Source organism: Schistocerca cancellata, chromosome 4 (genome assembly GCF_023864275.1).
Source record: "Schistocerca cancellata isolate TAMUIC-IGC-003103 chromosome 4, iqSchCanc2.1, whole genome shotgun sequence".
Lineage (NCBI taxonomy): Eukaryota > Metazoa > Arthropoda > Insecta > Orthoptera > Acrididae > Schistocerca > Schistocerca cancellata.
In genome coordinates, this window is record NC_064629.1 from 812865131 (window position 1) to 812883566 (window position 18436).

An 18436-nucleotide genomic window follows, 5' to 3' on the forward strand; every position below is an offset into this window, starting at 1 on the left:
TTGTATCCCATTTTTCAGCTCTTTTGCCAGCTTGAGAGAAATGAAGAAGCTGTCTGATGTAACTTTCCTGCACTTTCGTTAGTAAGGTTACATGAAGTGTAGTGTAATATGTTCTAGTAGATTAGTATCCACAGGTTTCATTTCACGTTTTCCCAAGTAAGTAAAACCATTCAGAACATATTTAACTTTAGTGTCTGTGAGCAGCCAATGCTTTATTTTCAGTTTCAGAAATGCTGAGATTGGGACAGCAATTCATTATAGTTAACAGTTGAACTGTTAGTGACAACAAACAGTGCAAAACTGTTATACGCAACATTGTATGAAGGTCATCATTGTTGGCTAATGAAAGCACCAAGTAAACAGGTAAAATGCATTTCTGTGAGAAGTGGTAAATTGACCGCCATCGGGAATCAATGGTAAATGTATAATTAGCTTAAAAATTTTTAGTTACAAAAAAAAACAAAAACAATTAAGGCAATTAAACAACATCTAAAATAAATAAAAGTCATAAAATCACTATTTTAAACACTGAAGAAATTCACATCTCAAAATAAAAAATGCTCACTATCTCTGCCAGGCATTCTGGTGTTAAGTGGTAATCAGTCTGTTCAGAGGGCTTCGTTTGGGAGAAACAAAAATTAATTGGAAAATTCTTGACTCCTGGCATATCACTTTCAGCTGATAGAGACAAGGTATGCTGAACAACAAATTTGGTGAGAAACACATAGTTCTTGCATAATTGTTAACTTTGAATAATTATGATCTTACCAGTATCAACCACAAAATGCCAGGTTAGTAAAACAATACATCGGCAGGACAAGAGCGATGTTTTCTTTAGGACAATGAAACCTTCCACCAGTGCAACACCAGATGTAAGTGTATGTGTTTCACATGAGCCTCAAAACAGGTGTCAGTCCACATGAGAATAATGTATCACTTTTGCATTATAATGTACAGGGTTTAGGAAACAAAATAAATGCTTTTGAATAATTTATCACAGGACTATCTTCGCATGTAGTAATAGCTACAGAAAACAGTGGACAACATTCAATATTGCAAATTAGAGGGCTACAACCTAGCTACGTTCTACTGCAGAACACACAATAAAGGTGGTGGTGTTGCTATCTACTCAAGAAAATATAAGTTCACAGTCACCACGAAAAAAGTGCTTTGGGGGAACCATTTCTGTGTTGACAAAGATTGCGAAATTGCAATTCTTAAAATCACATTTTGCACTGTTCCTTTTTATGTCATAGGTTTATTTAGATCCCCCTGTGGAAATTTTAATGCTTTACTGAAATAACTTAATGGAGTTTTAAGTAAAATAATGTCACACTATAGAAGTGTAAATCTTGCCATACTGGGAGATCTGAACATCAACACTTTACATGATGGTCAGGAAAGCAAACTTTTTACAGATTGTATCCTGTCTTATGGGGCTAAAAATCTTCTTGGACTAATACCCACCAGAATAGCTAACACACACAGTATTTCAATTGATCATGTTATCACAAATTATGACCACATCATCTCAACAGATGTCATAAATGGTCACCTCTCAGATCATTTAGTCCAAACACTAGTGCTAAAATGTAATACCAAATTCAAACCAAGAAAAATGTATGAGCCCAGGTGAATATTATCTACAAACAACATTGCTACACTAAGACATAGTTTAAGCCAGGAATCATGGGATTCAGTTATGACTACCGTTGGGGTCAACATGCTCACAGAAATTATAACTGAGCGCTTAAATAGAGCCATGCCATTAAAAAAAGTGAGTATCCATAAAAATCAACACAAAGAAGTCTGCAAGCAGTACAAATATAAGTACCGCAAAGAAGTCAGGAGATTAAAATCAGAAAGGATCAGCCAACAGATATGAGGTTACGATGATGTTTCAAAGACTTGTTGCCCAATTTTAAATAAAATCAGAAACAATGAAACATAAACTAAAATTAATAATGTACAATTACATGTGAATAATGAAGGTATCTCTGATCCTCTTCTAGTCAGCAATATTTTTAATAATTACTTCATACATACTGTCAAAAATGATGTCTCTATGAAACAGGATATACAGCACTCATTTGAATCCAGTAACAAACAGAACTGCAGTACACTACTTGCAGTAAGCACATATGACATTCTGTAGCTTATTGATAACCTCAGAAACAAAAAATCAGCAGGATTAGATGAAATTTCTCCATATTTATTGAACTAATGAGACCACTAGTTCATCTTACTAAACTGTGTTCTCGAAGACGGTGTATTCCCTGATAAGTTGAAACTGTCGGTAGTGAAACGAAGACACATAAAAGGGGGGGGGGGGGGGGGAATAAAGCATGTACAGAATTACAGACCCATTGCCCTAATCTCAACCAGCAAACTGGTAGAGGTAAATAATAATAAAAAAAATCCTCAAACATTACAACAATGATGACATGTTAAGTGATTTCCAGCATGGTTTCAGGAGAAATCGAAGTACACGTCAGCAGCAGTACAATTTCTTCATCGTGTACTTGAAGAAATAAATGAAAAATCCCAAGCAGCAGGAGTATTCCTGGACCTCTCAAAGGCTTTTGATAGAGTACATCATGACGTGCTCTTATCAAAAATTGCTAGAAACATATTTAGAGGGTAGACAATAGTGCATGGAGATTATGTACTCTGATGGAGAAATACTGGAGAGGGGAAGGTCAAGTATAAGAAATATACATTTTGGTGTTCCTCAGGGATCCATTTTAGGTCCTGTCCTATTCATACCCTATGTAAATGATTTCCCAAGCTCTCTTGACAATAAGCAATTGATCACTATTTATGCAGTAGATACATTTGGTGTCTGCTATGCAGACAGTGAACCCAGCCTAGTTGAAGAGATACATAACTTTATTGAAAAGGCGAAAGCTCACTTTGAAAGAGAAAACCTAAAAGTAAACGTAAAAAAATTCATATTCTTGAGGGGGAAAAAAAAACCATGTTTCACAAAGCGCCTAGTATCTAGCACACATTGGTCTATCAACTATTCATATGATTTTGAAATGCATCTCTGTTGGTTTTTTAATATTTTTGAACACATTCTAAGTTGATTTTTGAATGCATACATAATGGACATGATGTGTGTGCCAGGTGAATCCCCATTGCATGTAGAAATAAACTTACCTGCAGACAAAAGGAGACGGGGCTATACGAGCTGAGTGGAATAAAGCTGAACAAGTGAATGCCAACTGTTGTTTATGTGGTTCACTGGTTTGCAAATGATCAACATTGTTATAATTACTAGTGAAATCCATAGATTCAGACTACCAGAATGAAAATAAACGACTTACAGGAACGCCGGGTAAGAAAGGTTACGTATTATATTCTCGGTGTATCCAAGAAAATGAAATTTTGACAGAAAATTTTTGGCCAGACTGCTACACTATTAAGGGCCAGTTGTACAGTTCCTGGCTAAGTTCTGTTCTGGGAGCAGCACAGAAAGTGCATTGTGTGAACACATAATAATGCCTAACCAAAAAATAAATTTGGGATAACCTAACTGTTGATTGTGGCAGGGTTAATGAACTTAAACGGTGAATATCTACATCTACATCAATACTCCGCAAGCCACTTGACAGTGTGTGGCGGAGAGTACCTTGAGTACCTCTATTGGTTCTCCCTCCTATTCCAGTCTCGTATTCTTCGTGGAAAGAAAGATTGTTGGTATGCCTCTGTGTGGGCTCTAATCTCTCTGATTTTATCCTCATAGTCTCTTCGTGAGATATACGTAGGAGGGAGCAATATACTGCTTGGCTCCTCAGTGAAGGTATGTTCTCGAAACTTCAACAAAAGCCCGTACCAAGCTACTGACCGTCTCTCTTGTAGAGTCTTCCACTGGAGTTTAGCTATCGTCTCCGTAATGCTTTTGCGATTATTAAATGATCCTGTAACGAAGCGCTGGTCTCTGTTTAATCTTCTCTATCTCTTCTATCAACCCTATCTGGTACAGATCCCACGCTAGTGAGCAGTATTCAAGCAGATGGCGAACAAGTGTACTGTAACCTACTTTTTTGTGTTTGGACTGCATTTCCTTAGGATTCTTCCAATGAATCTCAGTCTGGCATCTGCTTTACCTACAATTAATTTTATATGGTCATTCCATTTTAAATCACTCCTAATGCGTACTCCCAGATAATTTATGGAATTAACTGCTTCCAGTTGCTGACCTACTATATTGTAGCTAAGTGATAAAGGATAAAGAATAAGTTTTGACACTGGCAGGAATAGTTACAGAATTTGTGATGACAAGATTGTTTGTTAGAATGAGGAAGGAGAAGAAACGGGGACATCACACCAATTATGGAAGAATGTAACGATTCCAAATTTAAATAAAAATTTTGTACTACTAATATTCAATCTCACACTTCAGAAACTGGAGCATATGAATGAAATATGAAAGTATTTCCTAACACAAAACGTTTTGCTTGTAGTAGGCCTAATAGGCATATGATATTGGTACTTCATGGATTATATTCTGTCGTTTTATAAAAATTACCATTTGTGCCAAAACAGTCTTGTTTATTTGGTGTGTGTTACAATTGCTGCAATATTAGGCAGCTTATTTCATTTTATCTAGCAGATAGTGACAAAATACACGTAATCAGATCTTGAAACCCCAACAGTCTTGGGTACTATTTGTATTAACAGGTTTTTCAGTATTAGACAACTACATTTCCTTTTTTCGTGTAGCAAAACGTTTGATGAGCTTTTATGAGGTAATAGATTCTTTCCCAGAAAGGAAGCATGCCATGTAAAGCTGTAGCAAGATTAGAGAGAAAAAAATGCTAGGACTTAAGGATTGAAGAAATGTATACTGTCTTGCTTGTCTCTTGTCTTAACTAGTTTTATGTATCCTATATTTAATTTTATGTCACACAAAACAGCAAGTTATTAGCTAATAGGCAATAAAGAGTGCAAATTTTCTGAAGAGTTCTTGTTCAGTTACAGATAATCCCATTCAGTATTAATTGCCAAATTTTTTTAAAGAGGGGCAGGATGTCAAACCGGCCGACTGGGAGCAGGAGAGGCACCATAGAACATTTTAATTTCCACTGACCTGAATATAGTTTGATGGCATCCATTACATGTTTGAGTTTGACGGAGCGAAATACAGTGACATGCGATAGAAGAATGTTGTGTGAAGGTGTGACACTTCATTTTGGCACCCTCAAGACCAAATAACGTCTTACATTTCCTCGAACACATATGTTTTATGTATCAGACCCTTCAGAAAGATGTGTGCTACAAAATCAACATATTTTTGAAAAGTGATTTCTTTAAATTTTTGGTGTCCTACCTCAAACACTCGAGGGAGGGGGGCCGTCACTATCTAGTATTGCCCTGGTTTGGAAATATCATAGATCCGGGGCTGATGCACAGAACAGTCTGAGTTTTAGTGAGGAGGTGGGTAGTCTCCATGTGACCTGTGTTTACATTTAGTGCTTTTGCTGCTTCCTCTTCATTTATTGCTCTCATGTCAAATGAAAACAAAACGAATTTCTCGGATTTCTGTGGCCAGGAGCTATCAAGTGAATTAAAATACATTCACATAATTACGGAAGGCTAAAATATGTTACTAGTTTCAGATTTTATTCCGTTTCCACCTTTCTGACAGACAAGAATTAATCGCCTTGCAGAACAATTAAGTTATTTTTGTCGGTTTACAAAAAAAAAAAATTGACTTTTAGTAATCTTTTCCGCTGAGGCAGTCAATTTATTTGAAACGAAGTGTTTAATTCCACTATTGGTTAGTTTCAACTGTTCACTGCGTTTCAAGTGCATGTTTTCATCTTCTAGCACCTATGACATTGTGCCATAATAAAGAACCAAACATAAGATAGTACAGTACTGGTACTCCAAGAAAATTTACATCTGGTTCTGAACATATGAATGTGCACTTTAAGCCGAATTAAGCATTTTAGTATGGTTCATGAAATTGCACTTTGAGTATCCTCTAATGTATTGTATCTTTTATGATATAATGTAAGATCTTTTAATGTTTTACACATATCGAACATACAGGCTTCCTGCATCATCATAGCTGCACAAGCGCAGTGATGCCCGTTATCTGGCACTCTCTATCAACTGCTGAAATGAACCCATTTTTAACAGGTCGCGGGAAAATATTTTGAATGATTGTTTGAAAAGCGTTACTTTTGAAGTAAATTTCCTTTTTCGAAACATGAACTCTGTGTGAGAATGTACAATGTATTTCTTAAATCGCAGAGTGCTTGACTCTCATTTAAAAATCAACTCTTTGAGGATGACCACGTAGCAGAATTTCGAGCCCAGATCAGATGTTCGTGTCATTGTTAAAAATTTTACTGATGCATTTGTGTGATGTATCTTAAAGTGTAAAATGTGCCAAAAAGATCAACATTATATGTGAAAGCTTAGCTTCTCTTGCAGAATATTAATCTTGGAGGCCAATATTATATGTGAAAGCTTTTCTTTTCTTGTAGCAACACTATGTATATTAATTTAAACCATTAACTTCTCCTGTTTGTGTAGTCTTGCTACTTAACAGTGATGTTGCTATAGGCTGACTACATCACATGTCCTATGCTCTGAATATCCACTGTCATCGGCTGGCTAGATCATGTGACATGAGCTATGACTGGCTTACAAAAGCGCATCCCAATCTCAATTTCAGTGCTTCGGAAAGTAACATGCGCTGTTTGGTGGAATTTGAATGTATACTTTCGTAATATGAAAATATGCAGTGTAAATGTTCTGCACATCAAACATCCTTCCAAAATGTGTTTTTTTCCTAGAGTTTTGTCTTATAAAGTGTTGGGGAATTCTACACCAGTGCATAAAACCATAACCATTCAAAGGATTGATAAGTTTTACAGTTCTGAGGAAAAGTATGCTGTCACTTATTATGGAAAAAGTGTATTTTTAACCTGGAAATCCAGGAAAAAACTAGGAATTTTTTTTCCTTGTCCGCATATACACCCTGTATAATGCTAATGAAAGAGGACTCTAAGATCACAAAAAGAAACGTGGATATTCACAACTATGAAATGAGGCATAGAAAAGATTTTCATATGGTTAACAGAAGATTAACTTCAACAGTGAACGTAAAAGAAGGAAAGTTTCTCCTTTGATGAATTAATAGTACAGGTTGAAGAAAAGCAATGTGGTAATGGTGTCAGATCAGGGTAGGTGGCAGATCAGGGTAGGCGATGTTAAATTGAACAAAGTTTTCCCAATAACCGTGCACCATTGTGAAGCTGCGGTCATGAAATGACACAACCATACAGCACCAAGCTTGTGAAAATGTATGTGCTTGCCTCTGCTAATACCTGTTATCTTAAACTGATAACTAACAGACCCGAACTTTTCGACTCTGTAAGTGCAGAACAGGGAATCAGTGATCATAAGGCCGTTGCAGCATCTCTGAATATGGAAGTTAATAGGAATATAAAAAATGGGAGGAAGGTTATCTGTTTAGCAAGAGTAATAGAAGGCAGATTTCAGACTACCTAACAGATCAAAACGAAAATTTCTGTTCCAACACTGACAATGTTGAGTGTTTATGGAAAAAGTTCAAGCCAATCGTAAAATGCGTTTTAGACAGGTATGTGCCGAGTAAAACTGTGAGGGACGGGAAAAACCCACCGTGGTTCAACAACAAAGTTAGGAAACTACTGCGAAAGCAAAGAGAGCTTCACTGCAAGTTTAAACGCAGCCAAAACCTCTCAAACAAACAGAAGCTAAACGATGTCAAAGTTAGCGTAAGGAGGGCTATGCGTGAAGCGTTTAGTGAATTCGAAAGTAAAATTCTATGTACCGACTTGACAGAAAATCCTAGGAAGTTCTGGTCTTACGTTAAATCAGTAAGTGGCTCGAAACAGCATATCCAGACACTCTGGGATGATGATGGCATTGAAACAGAGGATGACACGCGTAAAACTGAAATACTAAACACCTTTTTCCTAAGCTGTTTCACAGAGGAAGACTGCACTGCAGTTCCTTCTCTAAATCCTCGCACAAACGAAAAAATGGCTGGCATCGAAATAAGTGTCCAAGGAATAGAAAAGCAACTGGTATCACTCAACAGAGGAAAGTCCACTGGACCTGACGGGATACCAATTTGATTCTACACAGAGTACGCGAAAGAACTTGCCCTCCTTCTAACAGCCGTGTACCGCAAGTCTCTAGAGGAACGGAAGGTTCCAAATGATTGGAAAAGAGCACAGGTAGTCCCAGTCTTCAAGAAGGGTCGTCGAGCAGATGCGCAAAACTATACACCTATATCTCTGATATCGATCTGTTGTAGAATTTTAGAACATGTTTTTTGCTCGAGTATCAGGTCGTTTTTGGAAACCCAGAATCTACTCTGTAGGAATCAACATGGATTCCGGAAACAGCGATCGTGTGAGACCCAACTCGCTTTATTTGTTCATGAGACCCAGAAAATATTAGATACAGGCTCCCAGATAGATGCTATTTTCCTTGACTTCCGGAAGGCGTTCGATACAGTTCCGCACTGTCGCCTGATAAACAAAGTAAGAGCCTACAGAATATCAGACCAGCTGTGTGGCTGGATTGAAGAATTTTTAGCAAACAGAACACAGCATGTTGTTATCAATGGAGAGACGTCTACAGACGTTAAAGTAACCTCTGGCGTGCCACAGGGGAGTGTTATGGGACCATTACTTTTCACAATATATATAAATGACCTAGTAGATAGTGTCGGAAGTTCCATGCGGCTTTTCGCGGATGATGCTGTAGTATACAGAGAAGTCGCAGCATTAGAAAATTGTAGCGAAATGCAGGGAGATCTGCAGCGGATAGGCACTTGGTGCAGGGAGTGGCAACTGACCCTTAACATAGACAAATGTAATGTATTGCGAATACGTAGAAAGAAGGATCCTTTATTGTATGATTACATGATAGTGGAACAAACACTGGTAGCAGTTACTTCTGTAAAATATCTGGGAGTATGCGTGCGGAACGATTTGAAGTGGAATGATCATATAAAATTAATTGTTGGTAAGGCGGGTACCAGGTTGAGACTCATTGGGAGAGTCCTTAGAAAATGTAGTCCATCAACAAAGGAGGTGGCTTACAAAACAATCGTTCGACCTATACTTGAGTATTGCTCATCAGTGTGGGATCCGTACCAGATCGGGTTGATGGAAGAGATAGAGAAGATCCAAAGAAGAGCGGCGCGTTATTTGGTAACCGTGATAGCGTTACGGAGATGTTTAGCAAACTCAAGTGGCAGACTCTGCAAGAGAGGCGCTCTGCATCGCGGTGTAGCTTGCTCGCCAGGTTTTAAGAGGGTGCGTTTCTGGATGAGGTATCGAATATATTGCTTCCCCCTACTTATATCTCCCGAGGAGATCACGAATGTAAAATTAGAGATATTCGAGCGCGCACACGACTGGAACAGAAAAGGGAGGTAATGACAGTGGCACGTAAAGTGCCCTCCGCCACACACCATTGGGTGGCTTGCGGAGCATAAATGTAGATGTAGATGAAACTGTGCAGTTACTGATTAAATTAGATGAGTATAATAGTTTCAGCTGAATGGAAAAAGGTAGGCAAAATGTATGTTCGTATGCATGGTTTTCTACATTAAACACACATTTTCTGTTGCAAATGATTCTTGCAGCTTCAAACATTTTGTGACTCACCTTCACTGGTGCCTTTCATCAAACAACAAAGTCCATTGGTGTTAAATCAGGCGACCTAGGATGCGACTCTAGAGGACCACCACACCCGAACACTTTGTTAAATGTAATGGGGATTTTCACATGTCCACTGATGGCTGTGGACATTACATACTGCTCCATTAGAAAAATTCATGTTGTTAGGGTGCTGGCAGTGTCTTAATTCTGTCACAAAAATTTGCTTGTTTTAAATAATCTTCTACTTTCAAAACTTGGATCAGTTGTGCATGTTAAGGATGTAAACTATTGCTTCTGTGACATTCAAAATAAAATGATTAGTGGCATAGATTATGAGCTGTTGCCCAAATGCTTTTCTCAGTTGTTTGCCTCCATGAAAGAGAACACTGCATGCACAAAGTTGTAATCTATCAGTCCAACAGAGAGAAATGTACAGTGTTAAGACACTAGACTTTCATTTATGAGGACCAGAGCTCAAATAGCAAAAAATGGAGTAATATTTCTGCATAATCATTGTATGACCATAAGTAATGTTGTTTTGAACTGTCTGAAGAAAGCTGGGTTCAGTGTGTGATGTACAGGAATGCTTCTGTATCCTACTTTTGTCCATGTGGCTTCTAGATCAACTTGTAGCAGGTTACAATTGTAATAGACTTAGGGTCATGGTACACACATGCTATTGACACAAAGAGGGATCTCTGCCTGCCTTTGTTTAATGATGAATTATACTTTTGTTATCAACATCAACATTTTACTATACTTTACGAATGACACTCATAGTCTATATTAATCCAGAATGTCATGTTGAAAATTAAAATTTCTGCTTTTATCATGACTGGAAACAAGGAGTTCTGCAATTTTTTTGTTTCAGGTGTGTCTCAAGGAGCCCATTGTACTACAGCTGAGACTCTGCTCGACTTTCTTTATCCTGCCATGTTAGAATGTGCTTTCCTTGTGGATCTGTACCAAAACTACCAAGAAGTGGTTGAACTGATTCTGGAATTCTTTTGTTCTTGTACAAGATATATGCTTTGCTTTCTTTCAGAGGTACGCATTTTTTTCTTTATGCTTTGCCATTGTTATGATATATCAATTGTGATTGTTAGAAGCCTTTGTTGAACACACAAATTTTTTAAAACAAAATAATAATATATTAGCAAGTGTCAAGAAAGTATCACTGCAGTGTAATAAAAACAGAATTAATGACCTCTCAGAGGTGTATGATTTGTTCAGTAATGGTGTACCATACTTGATAAGCAAGCTAAATAATATTCTATTACAGGAAAACTTTTAGAATGTTTTATACAATAATTTTGTAATAAAAACAGAATTAATGACCTATCAGAGGTGCATGATTTGTTCAGTAATCGTATACCGTACTTGATAAGCAAGCTAAATAAAATTTATCCTGTTACAGGAAAACTTTTAGAATGTTTTATACAATAATTTCCCAAGACGGTTGTGTGGCACTTCAGGGGGCTCAGACAGCAGTGTCTGTGTTTGGGTTTTGCAAAACCAGGATTCCTGAGCAGGGAGCTTGTCCTTCTAATACTTTATTAAATGAGTCTAGGGTGTAAATGCTCAGCAACATATCAAACATACCAGCACTTTGAGAGTGAGTGTCACGTATTCCCCTAGAGGCCTGTGTTAGCTGTTGAGGCAGTCATCCATGTGGATCGGAGTATGTGCTACGCTTTTACTAAAGAAAATACAACACAAAGGTCTGAGGTTACAATGTTGACTCTATATTCTGGTGCCAGGAAAACATACGAAACCACATAGTCACCTACATTGCCAACATCTTTTTCTGAAACACTGTAAATGTAAGGATATGACAAAGTGGCAGAAAGGAGCAATCTTGTTTGGCCACACCCGTGGCCATACAGTGTGTGAAGTTGCTGGATTTGTTGATGTTTTGTAGTAGATTGTTCAACATGTCAACAAGCAGTGGTGTGACACATGTGACCATGAAACATGAAGTCAGAATTGTGGTCGGAAAAAGACCCTGATTGAGAGGGACTGGAGACACATTCCTGGCCGTTGTGGCCGAGTGGTTCTAGGTGCTTCAGTCCGGAACCGCGCTGCTGCTACGGTCACAGGTTCAAATCCTGCGTCGCGCATGAATGTGTGTGATGTCCTTAAGTTAGTTAGGTTTAAGTAGTTCTAAGTCTAGGGGACTGATGACCTTAGATGTTAAGTCCCATAGTGCTCAGAGCCATTTTGGAGACACATTTGATGGCTTGTGAAGCAAAACTGCTTCCAAACCCAGTAGAAATTGCTGCAAGAAGTAAATGAAGGTCCATCCCAAACTGTTAGTGAAAGAGCATTGTGAGGGAAACTACATGCAATCATTGCTCACCTCTATTTTTCAAGAAGACAACAGAAAAGTTCATCGAGCTGTAAGAGTATGTGACTGGTTTTCTGAACACTCTCCCACCCTATTATTTCATGTCACCTGGCCTGCAAAATCACCTGACTTGAATCCCATAGAAAATCTTTGGGACATGTTGAAACAGTGGGTGAAACACCAACATCAGCAGCCCCACAATTTGGTGGAATTGTGTGACCATATCATCAAAGAGTAGCTTAACCTGGATGCGACATACCTGCACAACCTCGTGGATTCATTTCCTAATTGAATCTGTGTGGTTATGAAGTCCAGGGGCAGAATTATACAGTATTAAATTATGCTTATAATGGTTTCTCTTGGGGTAACTATTTTTTTGTCTGGTGAGCTTAGCACCCTGATCAGTTGTTCCACTAATCTTCATGGTGTTCACACAGTCTAAAGGCCTAAACAGAAAAAAAAAAACCTATGACAAATGTTTGCAATTTCTGTTTATGGCCCTTGTTCAGAAAATATGTTTATTCCTGTTGATGATTGTTTTGCTTGGAATATGAACGACAATTTAATAGCTCAACAACAAGCAGAAATCTCATTTCCATTTTTCCTGCTATTCACCACCCTACCTTAAAGGGAAAAGTAGGCCTCTCCTCATGTTTGTATATATTGTCTATCCTGGACTTTCTGTTGTTGCAGCAACATAAAAATTTGTTGTTCTAATGATCAAAGTAAAACAAAAGGAGTTTGACTGCATTGTTAGCAATGGGGAAAATAGCAAGGATGTTAAATTCAAATGTGAGGGAATCCTTAGCATGGAAGTAAAACACTAGTTACTTTTATGTTCACTAATAATGAAAATACATACACAATGCATGATGTTTGATATTATAATAAATGTAGGTAGGTAAGTATTTTCCTTTAAATTTCAATGACATAAAACTTAAAATAACTGAAAAATGTGAAATGGAGAATATCGGTGAGAAAGGTCATTTGTGTAATAGTATTGAGCTTGAATGCACAGTAAAGTAAACTCATTAGCAAACATGTGTTCATCAACACTGTCTTTACATATTTTGATATAAGTGGGCATGTCAATGAAGTACTCACAAGGAAGGATTCACAAATTGATGTTGTCAATGATCACACAGATGAAGAGATTTCTGTTCACAAAATGATATGATGCAATGTATAGACACTGGTTAAACATTCAGGACAAGGTAATTTCAAATTTCTCGACAGTAGTGCAATTTTACCAAAACCATTTGGTGCATTCTGCATTTGTATCTTTTGTTGTTTATAATGTCAAACAGTTGACAATGACAAAATATTTCATATTCTACCCATATAGGACATCTATTGGGCGAGTGTTCATCAAGGTTTTGATGCACTCCATGTATTGCTATTCTCTGAAGTAAATTTTTGTTGTATTATACATCAGTACAGAGGTGGCATGACACTTCTTTCTGAAAAATGAGTGAGACTTGGGTATTTTCAGTTGTCATCATCACCACTACTATTTTCTCAAAATGGTAGATTAGTACGTTACTTCTTCAGTGCTGTAAACCAATAGCATTAAGTTTGACATGTTCCCCTGTCCAGATAGAATTATCCTCATGTTTAGCATACATTGTTGGCGCTCTGTATAATCTATTGTAACATGTGCTCATGACTCCTAGGATTTGGGTCTTATCAAATAGAATATTATATTTTCTGACTACAAAGCATGTTCAGCTATAGGTAATGCATCCATTCCCCCCGTCTTATGTCAACAGCTGCATTTATCTTACTTTATTTCTTTCTCCCGTGTCCTCTCCTTAGTATCTGTGTACATTTACCCATAACTTCACAGTATTCTGCAGATGGTGGACAAATATATGGAAGCACCAAAAACACAACACATTACCATGCTTAATACAGTGTAGGAAACCTGCTGGAATTCCAAACAGCTTCCAGTCATCTCGGAGGAGATAAATGCAAGTTCTGTGTGGTTTTCAAGGGAATCTTATTCCATACTTCCTGCAAAATAGTGGCGAGTTCAGGTAATGATGATGATGGAGGTGGATAGTGAACACAACCTCCCTCTCCAAAGTAGACCATAAAGGGTCAATAATATTGACATCTGGTGACTCTGATGGCCAGGGTAAATGTGACAGTTCATCCTTGTGCTCACAAAACCAATCGTGGACAATGCGAGCTGTGTGAACAGAAGTCCTGTTTGTTGTCTTGGAACACAGCATCGCCATTGGGGAATAATCATTGTGTGTACCATGGGGTGGACCTGATCAGCCAAGATGGTCACATAATCCTTGGCAGTAATGCAACCTTGCAAGTAACCGTGGGCTCGTGGAATGCCATGATATGGCTGCTCAAAGCGTTACTGAATTCCCAACGTGTTTCGCTCTTGGACATAAACTTGGTCAGAAGTTAGAAACAGTGTGAAACCATGTTTTCCTGTTAGGGGTATTTGCGTCACTGATGAGTGGTTTTCGAATTCCAGCTCTCCCTGCAATTCCCTGATTAAGAAGCTCCCTTCGTGTTGTTTTGATGCTGACAGGGCTTGTGAGTGCAACATTCAGTTCTGTAGTGACTTTTGCAGTTGTTCTCTTATCTTTTTCAGTGCAATCACCTTCAATGACTGTGTGTCAGAATCTCACAACTCACACTTTTGTCTGCGTTGTGACTTTGCGGTTCATGTTTTGTATGCATTATAAATCTTCAGTACATTGCCTCTTAAATCGTCAAACACTTTGGTTACCATGGTTGTGGAAGCACCCACCGTAAGGGCTCTGGCATATTGCACTCACAACTACACAGAACATTGTTCCGATCGCAACTGACACTTGCAATCTATTGAAAACATTGCACAGGTGCCATTTGTGGTCAGATACAATGGCATAACCTGTAGGCGTGGCTAGCATCTGCATTTATGTTCAAACATGCATTTCTCGTGGTGTTTCCAAATTTAGTCCAATCACTGTATATAAACCTGAATTTTCTTGTGATTGCTGAACATTCTTGTCCCTCCTCAGATTATGTTGTATATTCTTTGCATATTAAAGTGATTTTCCTTTTGGCAAAGGTCTTTCCTATATGGCCAGTAACATCTTTGAAAGAGAGTAAAAGGCCTCGGGTTTTATAGATGCCCATATGTCACTTTGGTCTCTTCATAACTGCTGTAATGCCTTTTATAAATCAAAGAATGGGTAACAATTCTATAGCAAAGTGTTGGTAAGATTAACTCTTTCTTTTCCCATGCAACTCATGTTCTATGTCGAAAGGCCAACTCTTGAGTTCACACTTAAGTGCTTGGCTGAGGATTCTCAGAGATAGAACTACTTTCAGATTGTTTCTTGATCTATTCTCAAATGACACATGGAAAAATATGAACACCTAAATCTTTCCATATAAGTTCTTATTTCTCTTATTTTATTGTGATGGTCAATTCTCCGTATGTAGGTGAGAGTCAACGAAGTATTTTCGCATTTGGAGGAGAAAGTTGGGAACTGAAATTTCATGAAAAGATTTTGCCACAGCAAAATAGCCTTTGTTTTAATTATTACTACCCCAACTCACAAGCTATATATGTAGTGCTCTGCCCCCTACCTTACGCTGATACAAAACAAGCTGCCTTCTTTTAACTTTACTAATGTTCCCTGTTAATCCTATCTGGTAAGAATCACATACCTTGCAGCAGTACTCCAGAAGAAGATGGACAGGTGTACTGCAGGCAGTCTCTTTGGTAGATTTGTTGTGCCTTCTAAGTGTTCTACCAGTAAAATGCAGTCTTTGATTCATCTTCTCCACAACATGTTCATGAATTCACTCCACTGTTGTTTTACCCTTTTATGATCCTATACTTATTTTGTGAATAGTGAATTGGATTTATCTGTGGTCCAAGCTACTATTGCCATTCTTGAAGGCTGATAGGGAATTGGATTCCTCTGTGGCCCAAGCTAATGTTGCTATTGTTTAAGGCCAACATGCAGAAAAATGTAATCTGCATTGTACTTCCTCGACTTTCATGAATGGAAGGTTCACATTAACCTTACGCTGATATTTGTGTGGTGGAAGGATGTGGGTTCTGCCTTTTTCCATGTCTCCACAGTAAGAACATACTGTCCACCTAACAGAACTTGATATTCAAGCTGGGCTTTTTAGTGTCCTTAGTGGTCATTACAGAGATAGATGAAGGAAGAATTAATGTTTCTTGTCTCATCTTGTAATGTGCATTCTTTAAATTTTAAGAGTGTCTTAATGTGATTCAAAGTATCTTTCCTGTAGTATCTGTCCTTTAAAATATTTGAATGTTTTTGTGATCTCCTTTCTGATAATACAAATTGGCAAGGGGCTCAATGGTGAAGAATAGATCAAATGAGAGTTTTGTAAGCTATTTTCTTCTTGGATGTGGTACATATCATGAGGAGTCTCCCAGTGAATCTCAGTTTGACAACTGTTTCCTCACAGCATAAATTGCTTGTAATATTAGATGGTTGTGGCTGATGGCAGTGTTTGTTCAGCAAAGCTTTAATTAAACAAAAAAGTTTTTTTGTCATTTGACATTTTTACAGTACATTGTTTTTCATGTTGAGAATCAGCCACCAGTCTATTTTACAGCAGGCCTTTATGCATTTTATAATAATATTCTAATGATACAGCCTCCTTGTGCACAACTGTCCCGTATGTATGAAGTCCAGAAAATGCAGCATCTGTTTTTGGCAAAATCCGCATGTATTTTGTGCAAAATGTGCATCTATTTTTTCAAAATTTGCATATAATTTTTTATGAGTAGACAGACAAATTTAAAAAGTTATCACACTGCATGAGTGAAGACCAACAAAGCCTTAGTTCTTCGAAATTGATTTTTAAAAAATGTACTGATTGGAAACTTTTTAACTGAAATGTTTGCTTTTGCAAAAACTTCAACAGCTTTTTTTTTCCAAAATGGTCTTTATTTGGCTGTATTTAATCTTTCGAAACCAGCAGCATTTTCCCACTGGTGTACTGAATACATCTCCAATTAAAGGAGTTTCTGGACATTATTTGTCTTCTCTGACCCGATTTGATGACTACAAAAGCTGCAGAATATTAATTTTGATCTTTTTTGGGCATTTGTAGCTATGTCTAACAATGCTACAGATAGAACTGACAAGGCATTTAGTGTAGAAATAGATACAAAAGTAACTCTGTTTTAAAACAATGGAAGAACTTCAATGCACTCAAGCAAACAGTTTAGATTTTTCTTTCAACCATTATAGAGCTGAGTGCAGGCACTATGCAGTACAATGGCAGATGTCCGTGGGCATAAACAGTCTAGAATCCTGACTGCCAGATGGGAGAGGAGCGGTGTGAAGAAACAAGCCCGGCCTCCCTCTTGCAGGGCAGCCAATCTCTTGTGGTGTTGTAAGCAACATAACTGAAATCCATGATGGACAGGGGTTAGTTGATTCACTCATTTCAAAATAAGAAAAGAAAACAACGAGCAGTGCACAACACAAAGCATTTGGGAACAGCTATGCGCATTTGCTTGTAGAGGTTGGCAGGGCATAGTTAATGATGTAGCTCAGGCACGACCTCTAGCAGTATTCAACAAAACCATAGTTTAAAACATCTGCCACCTAATTTTCCATGTTAAAAGTGCATTATAACAACTTTGGAATTTAAGCCGACAAACGTATGTGTTTCTATGTTATAAAATGCTAAATGTCACAGTGCCACAGCTGGCGTGTATGTTAAAAAGACTATTCAACCACCTGCAAATTGCATGGCACCAGAGCATTGAGTGCATCGATACATCATTGCACTTGTGGACTTTATTTTTAGAAACAGGTTCGTACAGACACTATTCTTGGTAAAATAGTTCATCTGGATAAAACTCTCTGTGAAATAGTGTCTGTAAGTAATTTCACGTTCTGAGGAAGAATTCAAATCTATTTCACATTTATCACAAACTGCGAATTTTTAGGGTCATTACAGTCATTACATAAACAGCTTTAGTTACTGATATAGTCTACTCGAGCATATGTAAATCTTTTATCCATCCACATGTCTGATTTGATATTCCAGAAGCATCTATGTATTGTTCACTAAATGGCAATGCGGAACTATATCAAAGGCTTATTGGTGATCAAGAAATATAAAATCAATTTTGGCTGTGCTATCTGCAGCCTGCAGGGACTCACAAATGACAAAAAACACATAGCTATCATTAACATAGTGGTGGAGATGCTTGTTACACAAAAATTCAACATAAGTGATCACAACACGTTCCATATTTATACAGAAGTTCATACATGGCTGCAGAATTTTTTGATCCAGTTGTTGTCTATGAAAGTACGTTTTCTTTTAAATCTGGCCGCTTTAAATATTTTTTTCTTAACCTTGTTTGAATGACATGTTTCATTTAAGGGTCTGT

At 37.7% G+C, this 18436-nt stretch overlaps 1 protein-coding gene across 2 annotated transcripts in view; it reads left to right on the forward strand.

Moving 5' to 3' along the window:
• Positions 1–18436, forward strand: part of LOC126184797 (exportin-4-like) — a 234772-nt gene that overhangs the window by 188359 nt on the left and 27977 nt on the right. For both annotated transcript variants that reach the window (XM_049927380.1, XM_049927381.1), the window contains one exon: positions 10552–10727. In XM_049927380.1, the coding sequence (XP_049783337.1) occupies positions 10552–10727 (176 nt within the window). The remainder of the gene's footprint in view (positions 1–10551; positions 10728–18436) is intronic.